General features: G+C 48.7%; 2 protein-coding genes across 3 annotated transcripts in view; one reads left to right on the top strand and one right to left on the bottom strand.

Annotated features, from left to right (window-relative positions):
- The window catches only part of DCAF1 (DDB1 and CUL4 associated factor 1), a 95785-nt gene extending 80327 nt beyond the window's left edge, over positions 1-15458 (top strand). For both annotated transcript variants that reach the window (XM_061128485.1, XM_061128484.1), the window contains 2 exons: positions 9896-10148; positions 14483-15458. In XM_061128485.1, the coding sequence (XP_060984468.1) occupies positions 9896-10148; positions 14483-14541 (312 nt within the window). In that variant the 3' untranslated portion in view covers positions 14542-15458. The remainder of the gene's footprint in view (positions 1-9895; positions 10149-14482) is intronic.
- A 3537-nt stretch (positions 15459-18995) lies between these two features.
- RBM15B (RNA binding motif protein 15B) lies at positions 18996-22038 on the bottom strand. The gene has a single exon (XM_061128489.1). The coding sequence runs from the start codon at positions 22021-22023 to the stop codon at positions 19339-19341; it is 2685 nt and encodes an 894-aa protein (XP_060984472.1). The 5' UTR covers positions 22024-22038; the 3' UTR covers positions 18996-19338.
- Positions 22039-24103: the final 2065 nt, after the last annotated feature.

Genomic DNA, 24103 nt, shown 5'->3' on the forward strand with positions numbered 1-24103 from the left:
TGGGTTTTTTGATATTGAGTTGTATGAGCTGTTTTATATGTTTTGGAAATAGGTCACATTGTTTGCAAATATTTTCTCCGGGTCTGTAGGTTGTCTTTTTGTTTATGGTTTATTCTGCTGTGCAAAAGCATATAAATAGTTTGATTACATCCCATATAATGCCTTTCTTCGTCTCTGATAACTCTAAGCTTTCTTGTCTTCCTTCCTCCCCTCCTCCCCTGTTCCTTTCCTTCCTTTGTTTTCGCATGGCATGTGGAATCCTAGGTTCCCAACCAGGGGATCGAACTCACAGCAGTGAAAGCAGAGTCCTAACCACTGGACTGCCAGGGAATTCCTTTTTGTGGTTTTCACTGAGTATTCATAGGATTCCCCTCTCTTCTTTATTAGTATATTAGTTATACTTTTTTTTTTTTTTAATTTTCTTTAGTGGTTACCCTAGAGGTTGTAATATACATTTATAGGTAATCCAAGTCTCCTTTCAAATAACACTGTAGCTCTTCATGAATAGTGTGAGTAACTTAGGATAACAAAATACGTAGTCCTAATTCTTTCCTCCTGTCCCTTGTTTCATTGCTGTCATTCATTTCACTTACATAGAAGCATGCGTAATTGAATACATTGTTGGTATTACTATTTTGAACAAACTACTGTTACTACAAAGATCAATTAAGAAAAATGTTTGTTCTACCTTCACTTACTCCTTCTCCAGTGCTCTCCCTCCAGAGTTTTTAACCTTACCTTCCTTCTCTCTGAAAAATTTCTTTTAACATTTTATTGCAAAACAAGTGTACTGGCAACAATTTCTCAGTTTTTGTTTATCTGAAAAAGTAACTCCCCTTCACTTATGAAGCACACCTTTACTGGGTATGAAGCTACAGGTTGGTGGTTTTGGTCTCTGAACGTGTTTAATATTCCATTCCACTCTACTCTTGCTTTCATGGTTTTTGAGGAGATGTGGGATGTAATTTTTTGTTCCTTTATAGGTAAGGTGTTCTTTGTCTCTGGCTTATTTCAGGATTTTTTCTTTATCTTTGACTTTCTGTAATTGAAAAATGATGTGACTAGGTGTGGGGTTCGGGGGCATTTATTCTCTCCAGAGCTTCCTGGATCTTTGGTTTGGGTTCTGACCACCATTAATTTGGGGGACATTTTCAGTTATTATTTCAAGCATTTCTTCTGTTCCTTTTTTTCTTCTCCTAGAATTCTCATTACCTGTATGTTATGGCTTTTCTAGTCATCCCACAGTTATTGGATATTCTGTTCAGTGTTTTTCACTTTGTTTTCTTTCCTTCTGAGTTTTGGTGGTGTCTACTGAGATATCTTGACGCTCCGAGATTCTTTCCTTAGCAGTGTCCATCCGCTAATAAAGCCCATCAAAGGCATTCTTCACTTCTGTCAGTGTTTTTGATTGCTAGCATTTCTTTTTGGTTCCTTCTTAGAATTTCCATTCTCTGCTTCTGTTGTCCATCTATCGTTGCATGCTGTCCATTAGAGAACCCTTAACTTCTTAACCATAGAAGTTTTAAATTCCTGGTCTGTTAATCCCTCCCACATCTGAGTCTGTTTCTGATGCTTACTTACATTGTCTGTTTAAACTTTTTTCTTTTCTTTTAGTATGTCTTTTCTTTTAGTATGTCTTTAGTATGTCTTATCATACTGGACATGATGTGCTGGATAAAAAAACTGTTGTTGGCCTTTAGTAATGTGGTAAGATGTGGAGGAAGGAAAGCATTTTATGGTCTTATAACTAGTCTTTTAATGAGTCTCTACCTCTATACTGTGAACTTTACACATCTGTAGTACAGATGGCCTTCCCCCAGCAGTTCAGGCTCTGGTTAGATAGTTTCTCCTGAGGGCAGTCCTCCTTAGGAAGAGCAGAATTCTGATGTATTTCATGTTATTTTTCCCCTTCCCCCCTCCCAGGGGCACAAGGGAATTTTTCTCTAACATTCACCCTGAGAACCAGGTCAAGCTCCTAGAGGTAAAACCTATAATATCTTTCATTGCTCAGAACTCTCTTCAGCCACTGGTCATTTGTAGTTCAGGTTTTCCTACCTTTGCACTGGTTCTTGTGGAAGTTTGTGTTTCTGGGTTTATGCTGTGGCAAGTTGTAATTCTCTGTATTTGCATGTTGGTCCTTCCAATTTTAGGGGCAATGGTTTGCCCTCTCACCCCACTTCTTTATCAAATGTAAGAGTTACTGATTTTTTTAGTTTGTTCAACTTTTTACTTGTTAAGGTGGAGTGGCAACTTCAGGCTTCTGGCTCTTAAATGGTGAATTTATTTTAAAGGATGATTAGGCTCCAGAGTTTAAACCACTTCACCAAATGCAGCCAGAAAATCCCTGTAACACAAAGGTTTCTGGTAATGCTTTCTGGGCTGCATGCCTGTTCTTGGTGTCATGGATGAGAGGGTCCTGCAGTGTTTAAACCTCATTTATGAGATTTGGGTGAAAGGGAGAGATCTTCACATGGATTTATTTTTTTATTTAATTTATTGGGTTTATTTGTGACATGGATCTTCATGTTTTCTTGACTTCAGCAGTACTTAACTTGTACGTGTTGCTAGTATTTCTTGGTACCAGAGCTTGCAAGTAGTATTAGATGCTCCAGATGTTGTGTGGTTGCTTTGAGTCGGGTTTTAATAGTGACTGGCCTTTTATTCTTGTGGCCTTCTGCTTCTTAGACACCACCTTCCCTAATGCATGTTCTTTTCCACTTTAGCTGCCATGGGTCAGGATGTAGTTTATTCTTGAGTAGGTACAGAAGGTGGTGGTGTCGAGCTGTAGTTGGTGTATTAGTTACGCCTGTTGGTACAGGTGGCTGCAGACTCATGTTCTTGTTCACTCGTCACTACCCCCATCACTGTAGATCACTGCACATAGCAGTTTCGTCTCAGTCTTCCTGGATTTTACATGTTGAACTGTAAATGTGCAGCAAAACTGGGTTTATCTGAAGTTATTTATCAATACCATTATCCCTGCTCTTCCACGTCCTTGCAGTTTACAAAAGAGTGGGCAGCAGTCTTCTTTAGGAGCTTTCAGGTGGGTCCATGTGATTCCTGGTGTCTGAGGTGTTTGAGGAGAAGATCAAGAAAAGAGAAGCTAAGTACTGTGGATGCTGGGGGGCTGTCACTGGGATTGGCCTCATTCTTCTTGCAGAGGTGGAGTGATAGATGAGAAGCGAATCTTGGGTGGCAGGGTGTGGAAGCAAGAGATCACCACAGAGGAACACTTAAGGTGTTCAGATTTCTCATCACCTCTTACATGTATCAGGTTGATTTTTTTTTTTTAAACTCATTTTCCTTTGTTTCGTCTGATTTTAAAACTGGAGACTTCATTTTCATATGTCATTTGCTATTCAAAATTTTGTCCTAGTCCAGATATCTGCTCTTAGGTCTTCTCAGATGTTCCAGGTATGACTTACATGGCTCGGGGGTGCAGGCACCTGTGACTGGCACCTTTGAATTTGCCTTTTCACCTTAGCAAAATAAACTTAGAAGCTTGGTCAGCTGCCGCGTGCTAAGATGGTCCAGCATAAGGTGCCCATACAAATGGTTTTTATTGATTGAAAAAGCTTTATTGGTTCTCGCTTCGGCAGCACATATACTGAAAAAGCTTTATTGATATAATTTACATACCATAAAAATGGTTGTCTTTTGCTTTATGTTTAAATAAGCTTGGAGATTAACAAAGGGTGAACTGTACCACTGTGTTGCTGAATTAAAACATGTAAATATTTGATTCCTGAGGCGACTAGTTTGCCAGTCTTCAGGCATTTGATGAAAGCAGAGATAAGCTACTCACTTGCTAAAACTCGTATTATCCAAATTTGGTACATGTGTTCTTTTTTTTTAAAAAGATCAATTCTGTCAACTTTGATGTTGGCTTTTAGGAAAATTATAAAACCAAGAATTAGAATTGGTCATTGTTCCATTGTTCCTAGATTTTGAAAAGCCAATACATTTCAACTAATTATAGTTAATCTTAAATTTCTTTAACAAAACAAAACAAGGGAATAATGCTTTCTTTTCTCCACTCCGTGTTGGAATCTGGGACACACTGTGCTGGGCTTCCTGTGTGTTCTCCACTGCCTAGAAGCGGATGGTAAGAGTCTTTACTGATACACACCTGTGGTAAGCTTGGTCAGGGCTTCCTGAAAAGCTCCCTCCGCCCACCCTAAGAAATTTAAAATGTAGGCGAATTAGATTCTGCTGGTGAGGAGAGAAAAACACAAGCGTTTTTATGATCCTGAAGTGAATCTATAGCTTTTAAGGATTGTTAACACCAAGAACAAGTGTCAGAAGGAGAAACAAGTTTAAATTTTGCAAATATGACATGTTGACGTGTCAGGACAGTAGGCTTAGGTTTTAATTGTATTTTTGAAAAAGCAATCCTAGTTTTCACAGAAACAGTTTTTAAAGTAGGACCAGAGATTTGGTTTTCTAAGAGATTCGTTATATTTTTGAAGGCATTACAGACTAAAAGCTATTTCTCTTGAAAAATAGACATCTATTTAAAAAGAATGTTGAATGGTTTAGAGACAAATGCTGTACTAATTAAAAACCCATACTAAGTCCTAGAGAGCAAGACAGCTTTGAGAGGAGGAGGGCAGGTCAGTGGTAGTACCGGTGGAGGAATACCGTGGAGATACTGTGGGTTCACTTCCATACTCCTGCATTAAAGCCAGTGGTGCAGTAAGTATCACAGTTACATGAGGTGTTCTGGTTTCTCAGTGCAGATAAGTGTTATGTTCACACTGCACTGTGTCTCAACAGTGCGCACTGTATCTAAAAAGAACAGTGTATATAGCTTAATTTATTTTATTGGCAAAAAATGCTAACCATCATCAGAGCCTTCAGTGAATAGTAGTTGTAATATCAAAGATCACTGATGACAGATCTCTGTAACCAATTTAATAATAATGAAAAAGTTTGAAATTCTGAGAATTACAAAATGTGGGACGAGACATGAAGTGAGCGAATGCTGTTAGAGAAACAGTGCTGGTAGATTTGCTCGACACAGGGTTGCTTCAAACCGGAAGTTTGTTTTAAAACACGAAGAAACCACAGTATCTGCAGAGCATAATCGCAGAAAGACAAGGTATGCCTGTATTCACCTTTTTGGTTCTGTCATTAGGAGTAGGATATATTACTACAGAAAAGTGCGACTCAGAGCCAGCGGCCGACTTAGAACCATTTTGTTAAGTGGTTCTTCCTTACGGTGCATGCCACAATTCTTGGGGAACCCTTCCAAAACCCTCCTGTGGAAGCCTCATTTGTAAAGATTGGTTCTGTCAGCCTGGAAGCTGGGTGGAGTTTAGGCATGTTTACTTTGGAGAACTTTCCCCGTTCTCCAAAATACACATTCTGATGGCCATACATGAATAGGAACCACTAGTGTAATTAAATCATGTCCTGTAACAAGAAATTAAGATTTATTTAGAGAAGTTGGCATTAAATGGTTGTTTAGTAATCACTGCTTCTGTTGTAATTCTGCAGCCTGGGCAGCATTATGGAGCTCTCCTGGGTTTTTTAATCTGGGAAGGGATAAGACCACAGAGATTTAGAGATTGCAGGTAGACAGGAGCAGGGAGAATGCAGTAGGTGAGTGCAGCGAGAGGAGTGCTGGGCGCCCCTGTCTGTAGGTGGTGGAAGTTAACTGGGTGTTGAGCTGTCCAAGGCGGGAAAGAGGCCGCTGTTTGAGACTTCATCGGTCACTGGGAGAGGTGTGGGAAAGGTGCTAGGTTTAGAAGGTGCTTGGAGCTCAGTTTCAGAAGTAAGTTTCTCTGGTACAGATGGGTAGAGCTATCTAATGGGAGTTTCAGGATTTATGACTTAAAGGGAATATGAAGGCAGAAGTAAATTTTAAGTTGTAGGAACCTTTATGCCTAGGAGGTTTGGTCAGGATGAGGTCAAGATTGGCAGCCCAGTGCAGAGGCCAGTACTGGTCAGCGTCGGTCACTGTAGAGAAGCCCTGTGGTTGGCTGTTCAAGCCTTCATGTTCCTTTAGGAAGATTCTGGTTACTACAATAGCAGCAGGCTTACCAACCACTTAGTATATGCCAGGCACTTTCCAAGGAGGTTACATACATATATCCTCTCCTCCCCACATTAAATTCTAACAACAACCCTATGTGGCTAAGTTGATTGCCCACAGTCAAACACAGTGCCAGTAGTTTGGATTCTTCGAGGCAGCCTGGCTCCAGGGCACAGATCATTTCCTGTGGAGTGCTGTGGGCAGAAGCTGACTGTCAAGTGTTAGAGGAATGGAAGACTGAAGGAGTAGATGAGTGAGCAAGTTGAGGACCTGGAGGCCAGGAGGGAGGGTTCAGGTTACCTTTTTCAAAAGTCTGTAGGTGGAAAGAGTTTGAAGCCTGTGTGGATTGATAAGTTTAGCTTTGGGGAAGCTGAATCTCTTCAGAGATGAGAAGCTAGTGTAGACAAATGTGAGAGTGGTTGTGAGTGGAGTGGGCATGAGAAAGGTGCAGTGTGGCAATAAAGATCTGGGCTGGACTGAGGTCAGGAACAGGAAGGGAGACTGGCTTCTTTCTCACACTAGGGTTGAGTCAGGAAACACCCATGCTTGGCTGGAGGGGACACCTGAGGGAGTGCACACCAGCTAATCCGCTCCCTGAACAGGAGGGGAGTGGGCTGGTTTATCTGCAGGTTTGGGGCTTTTGGGTAACCATGAAATTGACTTAAGATGGAACCCAGAAGGAAAGAGCTTTGAAATTCTTTCTGTACAATTTATTAGTTTAAAAACAGCCTGGCCCTGAATTCGTGTTTCTAAGCCCTGAAAGAGAGGTCTTAGGGAATTAAAACAATACTCCTTGATCTAAATGTGGCTGGAGTTGAGTCAGGATTCTAGCAAGATTGTTTCTTTCATTAAGTAATAATTTTTGGATCACTTTTGTGACCACTCAATTAGTGGAAGCTTTATTCTGTAGATACGAAGGTGAGGGCCTCATTTTACAAAGCAGGTACTGAAACCTGCAAGAATGCTCTTAAAATTGCTTCCTCAACTCTCTTTTGGGTTCAACCACAGGATTAGATTTTACCACAGCATTTTGGATAGATCCTCTGAGCTTCTGTTTCATGCTCCAGGTTTCAGATTTAAAAGTTAGAAAGTGAGCTTATGGTCATATCCACGTGTAACAAAATAAATGTTAAAGCATTGGCCATTAAATCCAGAGTATAAATGACTAAGTGATGTGTTTGGACGTTCAGGTAGATCTCTCCTTCCCGTTCATTTCCCTTTTCCTGTTATGGTCACATCTGTCATCATGGCCTTCTGGGATGAAGAAATATAAATTATTCTGCTACAAGATTAAGGTTGGGTTTGTAGGCTCCTGGAAGAATCTGGAATGGTGAATAGACTGGTTGACCTATTTTCTAGAATTGCTCTTGATTTTTGAGCTTTTTCTTAGTTCTCCTGGATCAGCTGAGCTTTGATGTTTTTAGAAATGAAGATCGATATTCCTTGCTGGGTAACAGATGCCTGTGTGAACAATTTACCCTTTTATTTACTCAACTGCGGGCCTTTAAAAGTTATGCCATCCTGAGACACTTAAAGTTTATATAAATTGCCCAAGTTCATACAACACATAATTGGCAAAGCCAGGATTCTAACTCATGCTTGTTGGATCCCAAAGCCTGGGCGTCTTTTCCTGTCATGTACTCTGAAGACGGGGTGAGTGTGTGTATCATTCACTACATAGCCACTTGTGAATCAGAAATAGTACTATCTGTATGTGGAATAACATACATATCTTCTATTCCAGAGCCTAAGAAACAGGGCCCTGGATACTCTTTTTTAATGTACTGTTTTTAACTGTGGTACTTTATTGATGAATTAGAACTAATTTTGGCCAAGGCCCTGAAAACATGCCTGGAAAAAGCGGGGCGAGAGTTTGTAATCTGGTGAACACTTTGAATTAGTTCCCTGAATTTTGACCCTTCTCTCCTTTCGCAGTTATTTGTATGAGCTGATGTACTTGGGGCCAGAAGCTTGTCCGTGCATCAGTTTATTTTTACTGCCTCCAAGCACTGTCAGTTCATTTCCAGTGGATAAATGCTAAGTAGCTGTTCATGCTAAGTAGGTGATGTGTGGCAAGGCTGTTCAGCAAGGGTTGCAGGTCGTCCTGGGTTCTGTTCACACACACACACACTCTCCAGCACGTGTGTGTGTGTGTGCGCACACACACACTGGGTTCTGTACACACACAAACACATTAGACAGTCCAGTATGGAACGTGTTTGTACAGGCACCCCCCCCCCCACGCACACTCCAGCACGCGTGTGTGCGCGCACACACACACACTTGTCCTGGGTTCTGTTCACACACACACTCCTGGGTTCTGTTCACAAACACACACACTCCTGGGTTCTGTTCACACACACACACACACTCTCCTGGGTTCTGTTCACACACACACCCCAGTATGGAACGTGTTTGTACAGGCACCACACACACTCCCAGTATTCATACACACACACACACACACAGACACTCCAGTATGGAATGTGTTTATACAGGCACCCCCCCACACACACACTCTTCCAGCACGTGCACGTGCACGTGCGCGCACACACACACACACACACACACATGCACACTCCAGTATGGACCGTGTTTGTACAGGCACCAGAAATACTGGGTATTTAAAGTTTTTCCCGTGTAGCGGCCAGAAATTGTTGAAAAGTCTCCATCAGTGGCCACACAGTAAATCAAAGAGTCTCTCAGTGGTGGCTCCGGTTATCAGAGGTTCATAGAGCGGAGCCGCGGTGCCGAATGTGAGCCTGGCTCACGTGACAGCTGGTGAGCACCAGTGGCGGGATAAGCTGCGTACTTGGTTTTTAAGTGATTGGCATGAAGCAGCACTTTCAAACATGTTTTAAAAATATTTTTTCTGCTGTGTATGGCTTGTTCTGTTGTGACTTTCATTAGGCTCTGGTTCAGTGAATCTTGTATTTTATTACTGCAGGAATTAGAATCCTGTTGCTGCTGGCAATGCTCACAGTTGATGTTCGAGCAGCAGGATTAGTGATTGAATGTTGGAAACAGCTGCCATCCCTCGGAAAGCAGAGGTGTCTTTGTGTCCTCTCTTGGTTGAAGGGAAACAGTTTGGATTTTGGTGCAAAACTGAAATGCGGCAGATGCCAGAGTGTATCATTTCCAGAGCCCAGGGTTCCCAGAGCCAAGCATTTCATTGGTTTTCTGGTATCTTCTTACCTTTGGGAAGAGCTCTTAAGAATGAAGTATGGACAGTTTCTCTTGCATACTGGGGGGTAGTGTGTGGCTTAACAGAAAATACTGTATCTTAGGGTTATATACATGGTAAAAGTCTATTTTGTTGGATATTCAGATCATGGGATGCTTGTGATAGCGGTGTCAGGTTTGCCCGTGATTATAAGATTGAGGACAAGGACTGAAAGGGCTTAGGAGCCAGTGACTCACCTGTGTTTGTCTTGTTTTATTAAAGCACTGCTTTTTAGATTCCAGGTAGAACCTTTTATTCCAGTACCTCAACTGATTTCATTTGGTTTGGTTGATGCAAGAAAGAGAGAAGAGCCCCTTTGGGTTTATTATTAGTTAGAAACATAGAATATTGATGGCAGAGACTTCTGTGAAGTGTGTTACCTGTTTCTTGGGGAAGGGCTGTGTGACGAGCACTGCCTTTGAGGGCGGCCAGCAGTCCTTCGTATCTTGGGGGACCTGTGTGCGCCTGTCTCAGCCTTCACTGACGAGTCAAGTCTGTGCTAAAACCTGGATCACCACGCTCTCTACTGCTTGCTCCCAGTGCTGTCCTTCGGGAAGCTGGGGAGAGACTCCCTGTGTGGCCAAGGTGGACTGGGTCTTGGTGTCTCGGCTAATGGACTCATGCTTTCTTACCAGGAAGAGGAAGAGCAGGAGGAAGAAGACGACGACGAGGACGATGACGACACCGACGATCTGGATGAGCTGGACACGGACCAGCTGCTGGAGGCCGAGCTCGAGGAGGATGACAACAACGAGAATGCGGGGGAGGACGGGGACAACGACTTCTCACCCTCCGACGAGGAGCTGGCCAACCTCCTGGAGGAGGGGGAGGACGCGGAGGACGAAGACTCCGATGCAGACGAGGAAGTGGAACTGATCCTGGGGGACAGTAAGTCTGGGGCTCGCTGTGAGCCTGGGCAGCTGGGGAAGGGCCCTTTCCTGTGCCCACCCAGCCCCGAGGGCAGCCGCGCCAGGGTTCTGCGCCCGGAACGAGTCACCGCCCAGGCCCTTGCGGAAGAGTAGTTTCATGTCTCTGTTCCACTGTGTCCCTGTCTTGATGTCTGTCACCAGATGTCTCTTACCTCGTTTAAACAAGGGTCAGTACTTTCTGTAAAGTCTGGACAGTAAATCATTTGGGTTTTGTGGGCTGTTCTCTGTTCTCTACTCATCTCTGCCTTTGCAGTGTGAGCGCAGCCAGAGACAAGGTGTAAATGAACCATGTGCCTCTGTTCTAGGTTGGAGTGCCTACTTTCTGCTTTTGCCTACTCCCTCCTAAAGGCTGGGGGACAAATTCTCATTCTACGTTTTACAGAACAGGCTCCAGTTTTGCTTGTCCTTCCTGCTTAGAACATGTCTCTGAAGTCAGATTGTCCCCTCAAGTATACTAATGGGCCCTGAGTAAACCAGCTACTAGTCCCAGGGGTCTGCAGCTATACCCATGTTTTAAGAGGGCATGTTTGGCAGCATCACTGGTGACGTGTGTCACTGTGAACACACTCGGGCTTGCTGTGGTCCTGGTTCTTCCTGGTGCCTGACTGGGCGTAACCTGTGACATCCAGCCCCTGTTCACATAGCGCACGGGCAGCATTCTCACAGCCACGGTAGGTACCGGGTAGCCAGTAACCACCTAGGCCATTAAGAGGTCCAGTCCCTCATTTCCACATCCACATTCCAGGTGCTCGTTACAGTATCGTATAGCACAGATACAGAACATCTACATCATCACAGACAATTTAACCGTGCTGGTCTAAACCCAACAAATGCAGTCCTCTTCATAGTAGATGTTTGGTCTTTATAGTCATTGGTGTTTGGTGCTGGGGGTGAAAGGCATTATGTATGTAGGTGTGAGGGGTGTATGTGTTGTGTGTGTGTGTCTGAGTGATTCTCCTATTTCACAGTGACCTGAATCTGTTTTCTTTGGGATCTTACACATCAAGTTTTTAGGATTGAAGGCAGTTGACTGAAAGGAGACTGCCTTTCTTACATTAAGTCCTCTTGGCCAAGTTGCATTTTGAGGACGCTTTATGGGGCTGGGAGGGTGTGCCTTATATGTATCTGCCCATCTGCTGTTTGCCACTTAACACTTTTTCGTACTTGGAGGTTGAGGTGATTCAGTTAAGGAGGACTTCTCTTCCCTAGCGATGGTCAGAGTGCCAGGTAAGAGGGACTAAGGAGCGAGGGAAGAATGACAATGTTGATGGGAATAAAAAGAAAAGTTTTACTGAACATTTTTGTTACCTGTGACACATGGGCACAGATTTATTTCCCTTCAGTTAAAATTAGGTCAGTCCCCTGACTGACCTAAGAGTATTACTAATCTTTCCATTTTCAGTTAATATACATTTTTATTTGGTCTGTAAAATTACCGCTTCTTAAAAGAAGCCTTTATTGTTTATTCTAGGAAATTCCTTCTTTCAAGTCCAAGAGGTAATCTGGGAAACCCTGAGTCGATCAGAGAATGTTACTTTAACATGGTGGGAGTATCTATAACGTGAAAATGCCATTACAGATGACAAGCTGGGCTCTAGAATTGTGCTGACATCACGATGGCTTGTGCAAAGTGTGTACTCTACTCCTCTTTCTGTTCTGGAGGATGAGAAAAGGCTAAGAAAGGCAGAGAAAGAAGTCCCTTACCTGACCATGAAGGGGGGAAATCGGTGCCTGACCCCTGAAGGCTGTCAGACCTTGTACCTGAGAGTCATTTGCTTAAAGAAGGTTGTGTTCTCCTCATCCAGCTACACTTAGTCCTTACATGTGACACATTATTGACCGGAGACATATAAATATGTTTTTAGAGAGGGATAGAATTAACATCACCATCTGTAGTTGCTAGATTTTAAGGGATGGGGCTTCCCTGGTGATCCAGAGGTAAGGCTCCATACTTCCAATGCAGGGGTGTGAGTTCAGTCCCAGGTCAGGAAGCCAAGACCCCACATGCCTTGTTAGCCAAATAACCAAATTATAAACAGAAACAATATTGTAATAAATTCAATAAAGACTTTTAAAATGCTCCAGTCTTTAAAATGCTCCACACTTTAAAAAAATGATCAAGGGAAAAAAAAAAAAAAGATCAAGGGTTCATTATAAAACTTAGGATTATCATCATTCACATTTTGCTCCGTTAGGTTTTTTCCCCCCCAGCCTTGTATATTATAAATGCATATTTATTACTGTTAAAATTTTCAAAAATGACACTGCATTTTTGGGTGAATTGTATGCAGATAGTTTCTCTGATTGTTCAAGTGATATATACTAGTGTCTCATGATATATAGTTTTGTCTTCAGAATATAGTTTTGATTCAGACAGCATGGATATTAGACCAACAAAGACAAAAATCCATAGTGATTTGACTCTGATAGAGAAAATGAAAATGACACTCATGGGATGGAAAAGATTTACAGGTGTGCTTCCCTGGTGGCTCGAGATGGTTAAGAATCTGCCTGTAATGTGGGATCCCTGAGTGAGGAAAGTCCTGAAGGGAATGGCAACCCACTTCAATATTCTTGCCTGGAAAACGCCATGAACAGAGGAACCTGGTGGGCTACAGTCTGTGGAGTTGGAGAGTCAGACATGACTGAGCAGGTCACACACACACACAGGTGTAACTACTGAAATGTAATAACCTGCAAGGTGTTAGTGAAATAACGGAAATCATTTTTGGACAGCCAAACCAAAAATCGCCAGCTACAGGCATCAAGTTTCTGCAAAAATCTCCTGGTCAGTAATGAGTTAAGATTCTTAATAGCTCCGCAGCTGATGCTTAAGATAGCTTCAGGCAGGTGGGTCTGGCATTGTGGGCTCACAGATCACACATACACAGGGGGGCTCTCCCCAGGTCTGCCGTGGGCCCAGGGCACGGTGCTGTCCTTGGGCCCCCCCTTCCCTCTGACACCTCCTCCTGGAGCTGTTTCAGCAAGGAAGCTGCAGGGGCATAGTTGTAGTTTAGCCGTGTCCGATAGTCTGGTCTCTATCCCGTCTTCCCCACTCCTCACCAATGAGGTCAGGCCGTCTTGTGCCCAGACCCAGGAACACTGGTTTTTCCAGCCATTACTTTTGCTTACGTTCAGGATTGCGTTTTATCACAGCCACACTTTCTCCGTTTCACTTTATCCAGTTCAGTTGTCTTCCTAAAGGAGACTAGTGAGTGAAGGTTTGGGGACATGCCCTTCTCCCTCAACTGTCCCCCAGAGGAGTAAGGTACCTGGCAAAGGGCCAGCGAGGAACTCTTTGGAATTGTGGCTGTCCCTCTCCTCGTGGGAACCCCACGGCCTGTGGGCATTTGCAGGGCTGTCAGGACCTGTTGGCCTACTTCCCTGAAAACCTTGTTAAAATTGTCCCACAGCTTCCTGAGCTGTGAGCAGTCAAACTGTGCCCGAAGACCTTTTCTTTACCTTCACTCAGTAAATGTTAGAGCTAGGTGCTGTTACACAGTGTATCCATGTCATTTTCAGGGTTCTCTCTGTTAGCACCTACTTTCACCTCTTCCTCGATCCTTCCGGAGGTATTCGTGTGGTCTGTTCGCTGGCTGGTGGGCAGATGGTGAGGCAAAAGGCCAGAGACACAGCGCCACCTTTCAGGTGTCACTACTCCCTGCTGGTCTAGCTTCTAGGTACCCCTTCTCTGCTATTGCTGCTCACTCTGGCCTGTATCTTTTTAGAAATACATTCCCTGCAGATTCTATTTAGAAATTCCAGAGGAATGAATCCTAGGTTGCCTACCTGTGTCTTTATGAAGTCTTCTGAGAACAGAGTGGCCGAGAAGTTGAACAGAAATGTCATCTTTGACTGGGATCAGCCTGCCTTTGTAGGGGTCCTGGGGGCTTGCAGCCTGTGCCCAGGGACTCCAGAGGCCAAAGGACCCCTGGGGCTCATTCACCCCCCCCCCCCCTTTCAGCCCCACCCCTTTGCAGCCACTTGAAGCACCAAGGGCAAGAGCTTCAGAGGGGGCTTGCCTGTCCCTTTAGGGCTTGAATTTCAGGCAGGAGGAACCTCTAGGAAGCAAGATGGCACCACAGAGCCAAGTCTTTTGAAAGGGAAGCAAGAGACCCCAGGGGTAACCACCACTGCCAAAATAGTGGTCTCCAGAGCCAGCTCCAAGGAGTTAATTGGAGTGTTTTCTTCTTTCTGGAACCTGGTAACGAACCTTGCTCAGGCATAAATGTGTATGCAGGTGCTTTCCTCCTGGAAGCCTGGTGTGTAATCTAGTCTCTCCTTACCTTTCAGCCGACAGCTCTGACAACTCCGATTTGGAAGATGACATCATCTTATCTCTAAATGAGTGAGGAGTCAGCACGACGTGGAAGAGATTCTTGGCAGGAGAGAAACTGAGTCAGATTAATTCAGAACATCTTCCCTTCCCTCTCTCCCAGGGCTCTATTAAGGAACTGCATGCCCTGGCCCTGCATTCAGAGAATTATGGTTTAGAGTCTCACTGGAATCTGAGAGTCCTTCTAAGAACAATAACAACCACAAAAAGACAACAGGGGTTAGGCCCTATTCTGCTTTCCCCTTCTCCTAGGATGGACATATCTTTCCTCAAGGGAAAAAAAAACAAACAAACATGTCTCTGGGGTTATTTCACAATATATTTTCTTTGTATAATGTTCTTTACTTAAAGAACAAGAAATAGTTTTTTATAAAACTTTAAAAAGAAAAAAAAAAGGCATTTATAACTGAGGGTATGAACTTATATCCACCAGGTCTCTTGTCCCTGTACTTCATTTTCTACAAAAGAAAATGATGTCTAAAGAACAATATAGAGGCATTTTTACACACATATTTAAATGAAAAGGAAAATCGTGGTTTCTTAAATTGATAAGGATTAAGAATATTTTATTATAAATATAATATATGATTTTTTAACCTGTTTTGTTGCCTCATATGCCGTCAGGTTAATTTGTTTTCCTTTGTGCCAGAGGTGGGGAGGAGGCGCTGCTTGTTTGCTGAGTAAATGCCTAGGTTCACCCACCTTCACGGCTTGGGGGCAGCAAGGTCATTGTGGATATTGGTTTTGTGGAGTTGAGGGAACTTAGGATATAAGTTCACTCCCTCTATTTTTCTTTGTGATTCAGTTTTTCAAAAATCTTTTTTTCTTCCTTTTCTCCCCAATGTGGAAATTACAAATCAAAGGCCTTTTTTCTTTAATGTAAAGTGTATTTATTTTAAAAAAAAAAATACAAAATAAAACTACAAGTCTGTCTTTGCTTGTTTATGGCCTTTCCCTGTTCTCTTTTACTGAAGTGGGGTGGGGTTCCTTACCTTGCAGCTGTAGCCCAGGCAACAGGGAAGATGCCTCCCAGAGGCAGCCCGAGACGGGGTGAGAGCGCGCTCTGCCCAAAGCGCTCTGGGAGAAGAGCAGCCTCGTCAGCGTCTAACCTGGTCTCCAGCTCGCCCCGCAGGGGAAGAGGGCTCCTCAAGGCACCATCCACTGCGTGCCGCTCCCCCACCCCCGCTGGTATCCTGGGCTCTGAAGCAAGAAGGCAGCTCCCCAGTACAGATGTGGGGGAGCTGGAGTGTTAGGGGCCCTCCTGGGGTGTTGTGAGCCATGAGCTGATGGACCTAAGGAGTGAAAGCATTGTGGCCATCCTTGTGGCTGGGGGACCCTCGTTACTGTTTTCTTAAAGGAGCACAAGGAGGACGGACCCTAGGAGTTCGGGGGCAGCTGAGGCTGGGTTAGCAGGTGCTTCACTGGCCTCGACAGCTGGCCTTGTGGTTAAACTGTTCCCACCAAGCAAAGTACCAAATGCTCTTAACCTCTTCACTCACCCCACCTCATCCCCTTCTTTCCCACAAGAAGGAGGAGACCTAGTATCTCTCTTCCTTTGAGTTTCCCCAGTTTCTGTTGTAGGCCTTTGTTAACTGAGATTTTACTCCCTTTGCTGAGGTGAGGACAAATCTGTGAAGTAAACAAGATGGCTAAAACTCAGCGGGGGAGAGTAAAGGAAGCCCCGCTGGGCTGGCACCACACGGCTCACACACACCGAAGTGGGCCTCTGGAGGGCAGAGGTCTCAGCTCGTAAACTGCTTCATGCCTCAGCTGAAATGGATTGCTAACTAACACCTAACCAGTAGGCTAGTCTGACTGCTGGTGCATTACAGGAAAAAAGGCTAAAAGTCAAGCAGCACTAAAAAGTTATTCTAGTCATTAACTCAGCCAAGCCCCAGTCTCCCTGAACTCTGCCAGCAGCCCTTGGGAGCACCCACCCACAGGTCTCTGGGGTGGAGATGGGGGCCAGCCATGAGAGCGCAGCATCCTGGTCGACCTGACAACACACCCTTAGGGAAGCACCCCAGGAGGCAAAGGAAACATCAGCCCTCTTTTCTTTATCTGCCAAGGCCGAAGATCTCAGTCCCTTAGGAAGGAACATGCAGAACAGTACCAAACCACCAATGAGGCAAATTTCACCTTCCGTTGGTTTTTGCCTTTAAGCCACACCTCAGATAGGAACTGCAGGTGGAGCCACTGGTTGCCTGCAGTTCTCCCTGTGGGGGAAGCATCGTAAATCATGGGGATGGCGGAGGGAGGGGATTAGACACACATATATACTTAAAACTGATTCGTTTTGCTGTATGGCAGAAACCAACACAACACTGTAAAGCAATTATCCTCCAATTTAAAAGTCAAGAGCGGAAGAAGGAAAGAGGTGAGGGTCTGAGGCAGAGAATGGTCACACTGCAGGAAAACTCTAGTTCAATTTGGGTCCAGAGAGCACCTATCCCTGACAAGGGTGAGCAAGGCACGGGGACAAGGGTGAGCAAGGCACGGGTTCAAGTGTCCTCTCCAACCAGACTTCCTAGCAGGTTTCTGTTTGGGGGAAAGCCAGGTAGTGCTCTGAGTCCTGACCACCTACTCTACAGAACAGCCCAAAGGCACCTGGGGCTCACGGCAGCAAAGCGACTCTGCCTGTGATCTGGGCATTTGTCCCGACTTCACCTACTTTAACCCTGAAGACTCGGTGGTAAAGAACGCGCCTGGCAACGCAGGAGATCCCTGGGTCGGGAAGATCCCCTGGAGGATGGCGTGGCTACCCCCTCCAATATTCTTGTCTGGGAAATCCCAGGGACAGAGGAGCCTGGCAGGCTACGGTCCGTGCGGTTGCACAGAGTCGGACATGACTGAATGACTTAACACCACCACCTGTTCTAAGCAAGATGAGGCCACTCCGGCTCCCCGTGGTCCCCACTGCCTGGGATGGTGCAGCTGTGGTCTGCACCCCACACTGCTTTGCTCAGATACCTGGCAGATGTGGCTGAAACTCAAGTACAAACACATTCAACACTTCCTGAGTTTCACATTATGAACGCGCTTGTTCATTAGCAACAGCTGAAGCCCAGGGAGCAGTACTTCCCCTGGCACCTTCCTTCCCGTTTAAATCTCTAAGGTCTTAAAAAGTCACCTCTTTCACTGTTCCTGGGGAGAGGCCTGTATTCTCATGAGGTCCGGACAGAGCCCCAGCCTCCATCTCACGAACTTTCTCTCAAAACATCTCAGCTGTCACCTGCGCTGTCTCGTGGCAGTCAGGGTAGTGGACCAAACCTAGAGAGGGGACAGCATGTCAATAGAACCCATGGTTCCAGGTCACCTGGGGGCTCATTTCCCTTAATGGAGCATCTGTTCTCCCTCAGCCTTGACAGTGATGCTTTTGGACCATCTAAACCGCCACAAACATTCCGAAAAAGTGTTCTATGGTGGCCACTGCTGTGTGACTGATGTCCCTCCCTGGTCCCCGACACTGCTGGCTTCATCTGCCAAGCTGGCCATACTGCTTGTAGAGACACATGGTCAGAGAACTTGGGGCTTTCCCTCCCAGCTTGGGGGTGCCTCCCCACTCCTCCCCAGCCTGCATGGCTTAGGCTTCCAGCACTGCCCAACACCTCAGCAACTGTGACATTTCCCCAGAGAGGAACCCCCTTTTCCAGTGGTCCCCACCTCAGCAGTATCAGGGCGGGAGGCCCGAGGTACCAGCGCTCACTTTGCACCTGAGAAAGTTACGTCAGTTTACAAGAGCATCTTCCTAACCCTTTGTCCGCCATCAAAAACTCTTCAGACCAGGGATCCCGTGTCCCTCACTCTGCTCCAGTGACCGGGCAGAGGCCCACACCAGCCCTGAACCATCACAGGAAAAGCCACAATTCACAAGCACTGGGAAAAGTTCAAGGATTAACCAAGGAAAGTGGGCTTTCCCGCTCCACTCCAACGTTTGACCACCAGTGCCCCTGGGAGTCTGAAGGAGCGCCGTCTCCACCTGGGTATCCCCGGGCTGCTGCATTAAGGGGAGAAGGGAGGCTAACGAGAGAAGGAAGCTGGACGCAGACACCAGGACCCCAATATTGCGCTGCTCCTCCCATGACTACCACACCACATGACTGCTAAGGTCCACCTGCTTTCAAAAAGGCCTGAAAACTAGGTGCTTTGTTCAATCTGACGGACACACACATTGTTCACGGCAGGAAAACAAAAACTACCACAGCTGCTGGCTAGACTTAGGCTTAACCCCTTCCTGGGCAATGGGCCCTGTGGAGGCTGGCATGGCATGGTCTGAAATGAAACCCACTTGCTCTCAGCCCAAATTAGAAACGCCTGTGAATGGAGCTGGGGGCTGACAGGCACCAATGCAGCAGGGCTGGGGGACACGCCGGCAGTGGAAAGATGACAGAAGGCATGTGTGCAGGCAGCGGGGGACAGTCTTCCATCCTTTGAGAAAATCATGTGATTAAACCAGGACTCTGAACAGGATTAAAAATCCATCCTCTGACAAAGGCTTTACTGACAATTTTCCATACAGTTAGTCAAAAAATAAAAAAATACAGAACACAGCAGACAGCATTTCATACACTAGAAGCCAACATGACAGGAGTCCCTTCTCATCACGGTAAAAAAAAAAAAAAAAAAACCCAAACCTAAGAACTTAGTTTTTGATGGGGAGATAGGACTTTGGTCCCCTACCAAATGAAACAGAGTAACCCAGCAGAGAATTCAAATCAAGGGTGTAAGATGGGCCAGGGGGTGCAGGGCGGCGGTGGTCAGATTTTAAAATAACTGCTTTAGTGACGAACAGGCTGCAAAGGCCAGGTCTGGGCTAGGCTGTGTCTCTCACTATAACTATCACCATGTGCTCTTCCTCTAGCTTGCCCAATGTCCTCAGTGCTGACTGGAGGTACTGCTGTGAGAAGTCACAGGGGGGGAAGGCGTAGAGCATGCCCGTGCTGTCTCTGCCCTTGGATCCACCCACTGGCAGGCTGATCACCCCTGCAGCCTGCTTCTGTTTCAAGTAGGAGACCAGGTTCCTGAGAAGCCGCCTCTGTAGGCCAGGCTCCACCGTGGGCATCCCCTCGGAGCCAGGCCCACTGGGGGTCGCCTGGGTGGCCAGGAGCACTGCGTAGCCATTGGGGCTCCCCTGCTTGATGCGTCGCGTGACCTCATCGAGCTTGGGCTGGTCCAGGCGAAGGCGCTGGGCAATCTTCAGCTGGGTCAACTTACTCCCGGAAGTGTGGTCTTTGAGGAGACTGCTGATCACCCCCTGGTCCCCCTCTAGGATGTGCATAGATGTCGGGAAGCAGCTGTTTTTCAACACCAGGAGCCCGTTCCAACCCAGCTGCAGCGTCTGGGCATACTCTGAGAGACTCTTGAGCTTTTTGGTCTCGTGTTTTGGCTCTTCCAGAGGCTTGGGCTCGGCCTCAGTGGTCCGGTGATTGCGCTCGCTCTCTCGGGTCTTCTTCCCGTGGGCAGAGTCGGGAGCCTCGTGGTGGTGGTGGTGGCTCCGCTCCTCTGCCCCGTGTCGGCTGTTGCTGAGGGAGTTGCTGCCGGACTCCTTGGTCCCTTCACTGGAATGGTTTTCCTTGCGGCCACGCTCCGGGGTGCGGTCGGAGCCTCGGTCCGCAGGCTGCCCACCACCCTTGGTCCTGCTCCGTTCCTCATAAGGGGAGTGGGTGGACCTTCCGCGATCACTTGAGAGGCTCCGGCGCTTCCGCCTGTCCTCCCAGGCCTTGGGCAGGCCCCGGTCCCCATCTCCTCCCCAGCGCTCACCACTCCGGCTGCGCACTGAGCGGGTATAGCCCTCGAGGCTGTTTCGGCGATCAGAGCTTTTACTGGGGCTGGTCCAGTCCCCTTCCAAAAAGGTCCGCTCTCGATCTGAGTACAGGAGGTGTGGAGGGGTCCTGTCCCGCACCCGCAGGTCGGCATCCAGGTTCCGGTGCCGGGTGTACCCGTCTGGGAGCAGCTCATAGTGCACAGGGAGAGGGGAGGGCTGGTACTGCTGGGGATACCGAGTCTCCTCTGCTTTGGCAAAATCCACGCGCAGCCTGCGGTCCGGACCCCCCAAGGGAAAGCCCCTCATTTTAGCACAGGCGGCCTGGGCTGCGTCCAAGCTCTCGTACTGGATGTAGGCAAAGCTATCTCCCTTGACATGATCAATGGTCCGAATGCTCCCAAAACGGTCAAACTCCCGGGCCAGAGCCGCCAGTGAGGTGTTAGGTCCCAAGCCACCCACCCAGAGGCGCGTAGTGGGGTTGGCCTTGCCGTACCCTATCTTAATGGGATTGCGGCCTATCACCCGACCCGACATGCCCACCTTGGCCCGGTGGGCCATGTCCAGGTTCTGGAACTTCAGGAAGGCATACGCACCGCCCTGCCCACGGGCGGGTCTCTTGATGACCACCTCCTCAATGATGCCGTACTTCTCGAAAGCCCGTCGCAGCTCCACCTCTGACACGCTGTGGTCCAGGTTCCCAATGAAGAGGTTGCGCGTGGCCCGCTGGTCGTCCTCGGGCATCAGGTCCTCTTCGCACACGGCCGGGTAGCCGTAGGGTCGCCCGCGGTCGTCATACAGCCCGTAGTAGTCCAAGGCCCGCTCCCGGGACAGGCCTACAGCGGCGGCGGCGGCCGCCGCATCCAGAGCAAAGGCTGCGGCAGCGTGGCGGGCGCGGGGCTCCCGCAGCGGAGGGGCGGCAACCGGGGACAGCGAACGCTGCTTGTACTGGTAGCCGCCGTGCAGCGGGAGGTAGCCGAGCGGGTCGGCGGGCGCGGGCGGGCCCGGGGGCGGAGTGGAGGCGGCGGCGCTGCTGCTGCTGCTTCGCCGGCTGCTCCCGCCGCCGCCGCCGCCGCCTCGCAGGTACACGGGCTCCACCTTGAGCGGGCGGTCGTAGAGCAGCAGCTGGCGGGCCAGGGCGTGTTGGCGGGCCTCACGCGCGTCCTGCGGGTGCCGGAAGTTCACGTAGGCCACGCGGCCCAGCTCAGGCGTGTGCGACAGGCGCAGGCTGATCTCGCCGAAGCGCTTAAACTGGTGGAAGAGCCGATCTTCCAGGTGCTCGGCGGGCAGCGCGGGGCTCAGGCTGCTGATGAGCAGCGTCTTGTACTCGGGTGCAGCCGCTGAGGAGCCGGGACCCGTGGGCTCGGCTCCGGGCGGCGGCGGAGGTGGCGGTAGCGGAGACGCGCGGGGCGACGCGCCCGAAGCGCCTGGGTCCCCTGAGGCCTTGCCACCGCGTCCCCCGCCGCCGGCGCCCGAGCCCGAGGAGCGGCCGCTGCTCGCACGGTGATTCGCGTCCCCGGCGCCTCGGCCGTCGCGATGCCCACCACCGCTGCCCCCGCTACCGCGAGGTTTGTCGCGGGCCCGCGTTGGAACGGGGTGCTTGGCGCCGCCCGAGGCCTTGTGCGCCGCCCGCCGCCCGCCCGCCTCCGCCTCCCGTTCGCGCTCCCGGGGGCGCTTGGCCGACGATGACGAGCCGCGCCCGCTCGGGCTGGAGTCTCGCTCGCTCTGCCTCTTCATGGCGCCGGCGCGGCTGGCGGGCGGGCGGCCCGCAGGCCCCTCACAGCGGCGGCGGCGGCGGCGGCCGAGGAGGCAGCGCCCCCGGCGCCGCCATCTTGGACAAAAGGACTCGGCGCGGCGACGGGGCGGGGCGGGAGCTGCGCTGAGTGCCTGGGAGTCGCGTTATCAGGCTGCGCCGGCCTACCACGTGACCCCCATGGTGGGCGGGGCGAGGGCAGCGCCGGGCGTGCGTCATCGGGCCGCGCCGCCCGTACCACGTGACCCTGTGGCTAGCGGGCGAACTCGCCCGCACTGTGAGCTCTGGCGCCGCCGTGCGGCTGGCGTGGCCGAGGCCCGGGGCTCCACAGAAACTGGAGCCCTGGAGAGGGACAGAAGCCTCGGTCTCCTGGCTAGAGGCGTCGCAGGCGCGGGTGTGCCAGGCCTTGAACTTTATGGGATATTCCCTCAATCCCAGGACTAGGTTTGGGTGACCACCCCCAAGCCCTGCCCTGGCATCTTCTGACTGGGTCCAGCATTAACAACCCGAACCCACACCCCGTATCTCGAGTATCCCCTGCGTTCAGGTTCACTTGTGGCAGCCCGCCCGAGAGGTCTTGAGAATCGTGGCTATGCACTCAGACGGCAAGACCTGTCGGGTCCCTGGCTGGGCACAGAAATACAAAACCTGTGGTTTCTAGGGTGGGAACAGGCTAGGCTCCTTACAGCAACGGGGCCCACCCTCCGCGTAGGCATTCGAGTACAGAGGGCTGTAAGAGCAGGGTCACGGAACCAAGGGCGAAGAGAAGGCCGAACCCAGCAGTTACCGTTTGCCACGCTTACCTCTCCCTGGCCAGTGCTCTCGTATCCACCTCCATGGTGGTGACATGAAGGGGAAATCCTGTTCGGGTGCCAAGCCCCCTCAGAGAGGCTTTCATTTTCCATGGAGAGTTAACCGGAGGCTTCACAGGACCTGACCCAACTTAAGCCACAGAAACCGTGGCGTGGGTAAGAGCGCATGCGCGTCTTCCGTCCTCCCACGACCAAAAGCTTTTGCGAGGAGCGCCTGCAGCCACTAACGCAGGTGCACTAGATTAAGAGTCTTACAAGAAACACCTGTTAACGTTCCAGGTCTCCTTGGCAACTTCCAGAAAGGAGTTAACCCTTTTAAAGATATCCTTGGGGGTCACCCTCAGGTAGCAGTTGGGCTGTCTTCCCTGTTTGGTGTAGCCTGCAGGACACAGAGGCCACCAGAACACAGCTGCTAGGTTGAAACACCTCCATCTACTAAGATTTCTGGTTCCAGTCATGCATTTCCTCAACACCTTTCAGGGGCTCAGAAAACTGCTTGTCTGACCATAACAGCCCATCTCATTCCTCAAAATAGGGAACACCTGGCCTAAGAGGTGCATTCTTTCTGACATGAAAATTGTGGGCCTGCTGCTCCCAGCCATTAGTGGACCCTCAGCCGGCTGAGGGGGCCCTTTACGTCCGCAATCTTGAATTTAGGAACTGCACAAATGATGTGACCTGAGGTGAGAGCAAGGAAGCACTGTTTCTTAGTCCTTCCCTTGTGGTGGTCTCTGAGGGCATGAGCAGCAGAGGTGTCTCCACTGAGTCACAGTTCATGCTGCTCATTGGGTTTCCCAGGCACCAACCCCCAAAAGAGCAACTAAAAAACCAGACTCCAGGGCCACCCTCTCAGGACTTCAACTGTTAGGATTATCTTGGGTAAACAAAGGCAGAAGACAGCCTCTCACTGGCTCTTTGTACAAACCAACTCCTGCCAGTCTTGGAAAACCCCAACTAGGTACCAAAGGCTTAGGGTTGACAGTGGACCCACAAACTGAGTTGAACAAGTAGATGGCCAGATCTGGACAGTGACTGATGGAGGTAGCCAGGCCATGAGTAGCTTCAGAAATGTGACAGTACTGAACATACTGTTATTGACGTCATCGTTGCAGGAAATTGCATTAAACCTCAGTCTTGCTTGCAACCCAGCCCCATCTCTGGACAGTCCCTGTGGGCCAGGGGTATCAAGCCCCACCTCCTCCCTCCATTCTTGCAGAGCCCCACAGGCCCCTGTCCTGTCCTGGCATCCCAG

The sequence above is a fragment of the Dama dama genome, chromosome 24, assembly GCF_033118175.1.
Source record: "Dama dama isolate Ldn47 chromosome 24, ASM3311817v1, whole genome shotgun sequence".
NCBI lineage: Eukaryota > Metazoa > Chordata > Mammalia > Artiodactyla > Cervidae > Dama > Dama dama.

Bases quoted from the DNA above. Each gene is read 5' to 3' on its own strand.
- RBM15B (XM_061128489.1), bottom strand. From the start codon at position 22,023: ATGAAGAGGCAGAGCGAGCGAGACTCCAGCCCGAGCGGGCGCGGCTCG.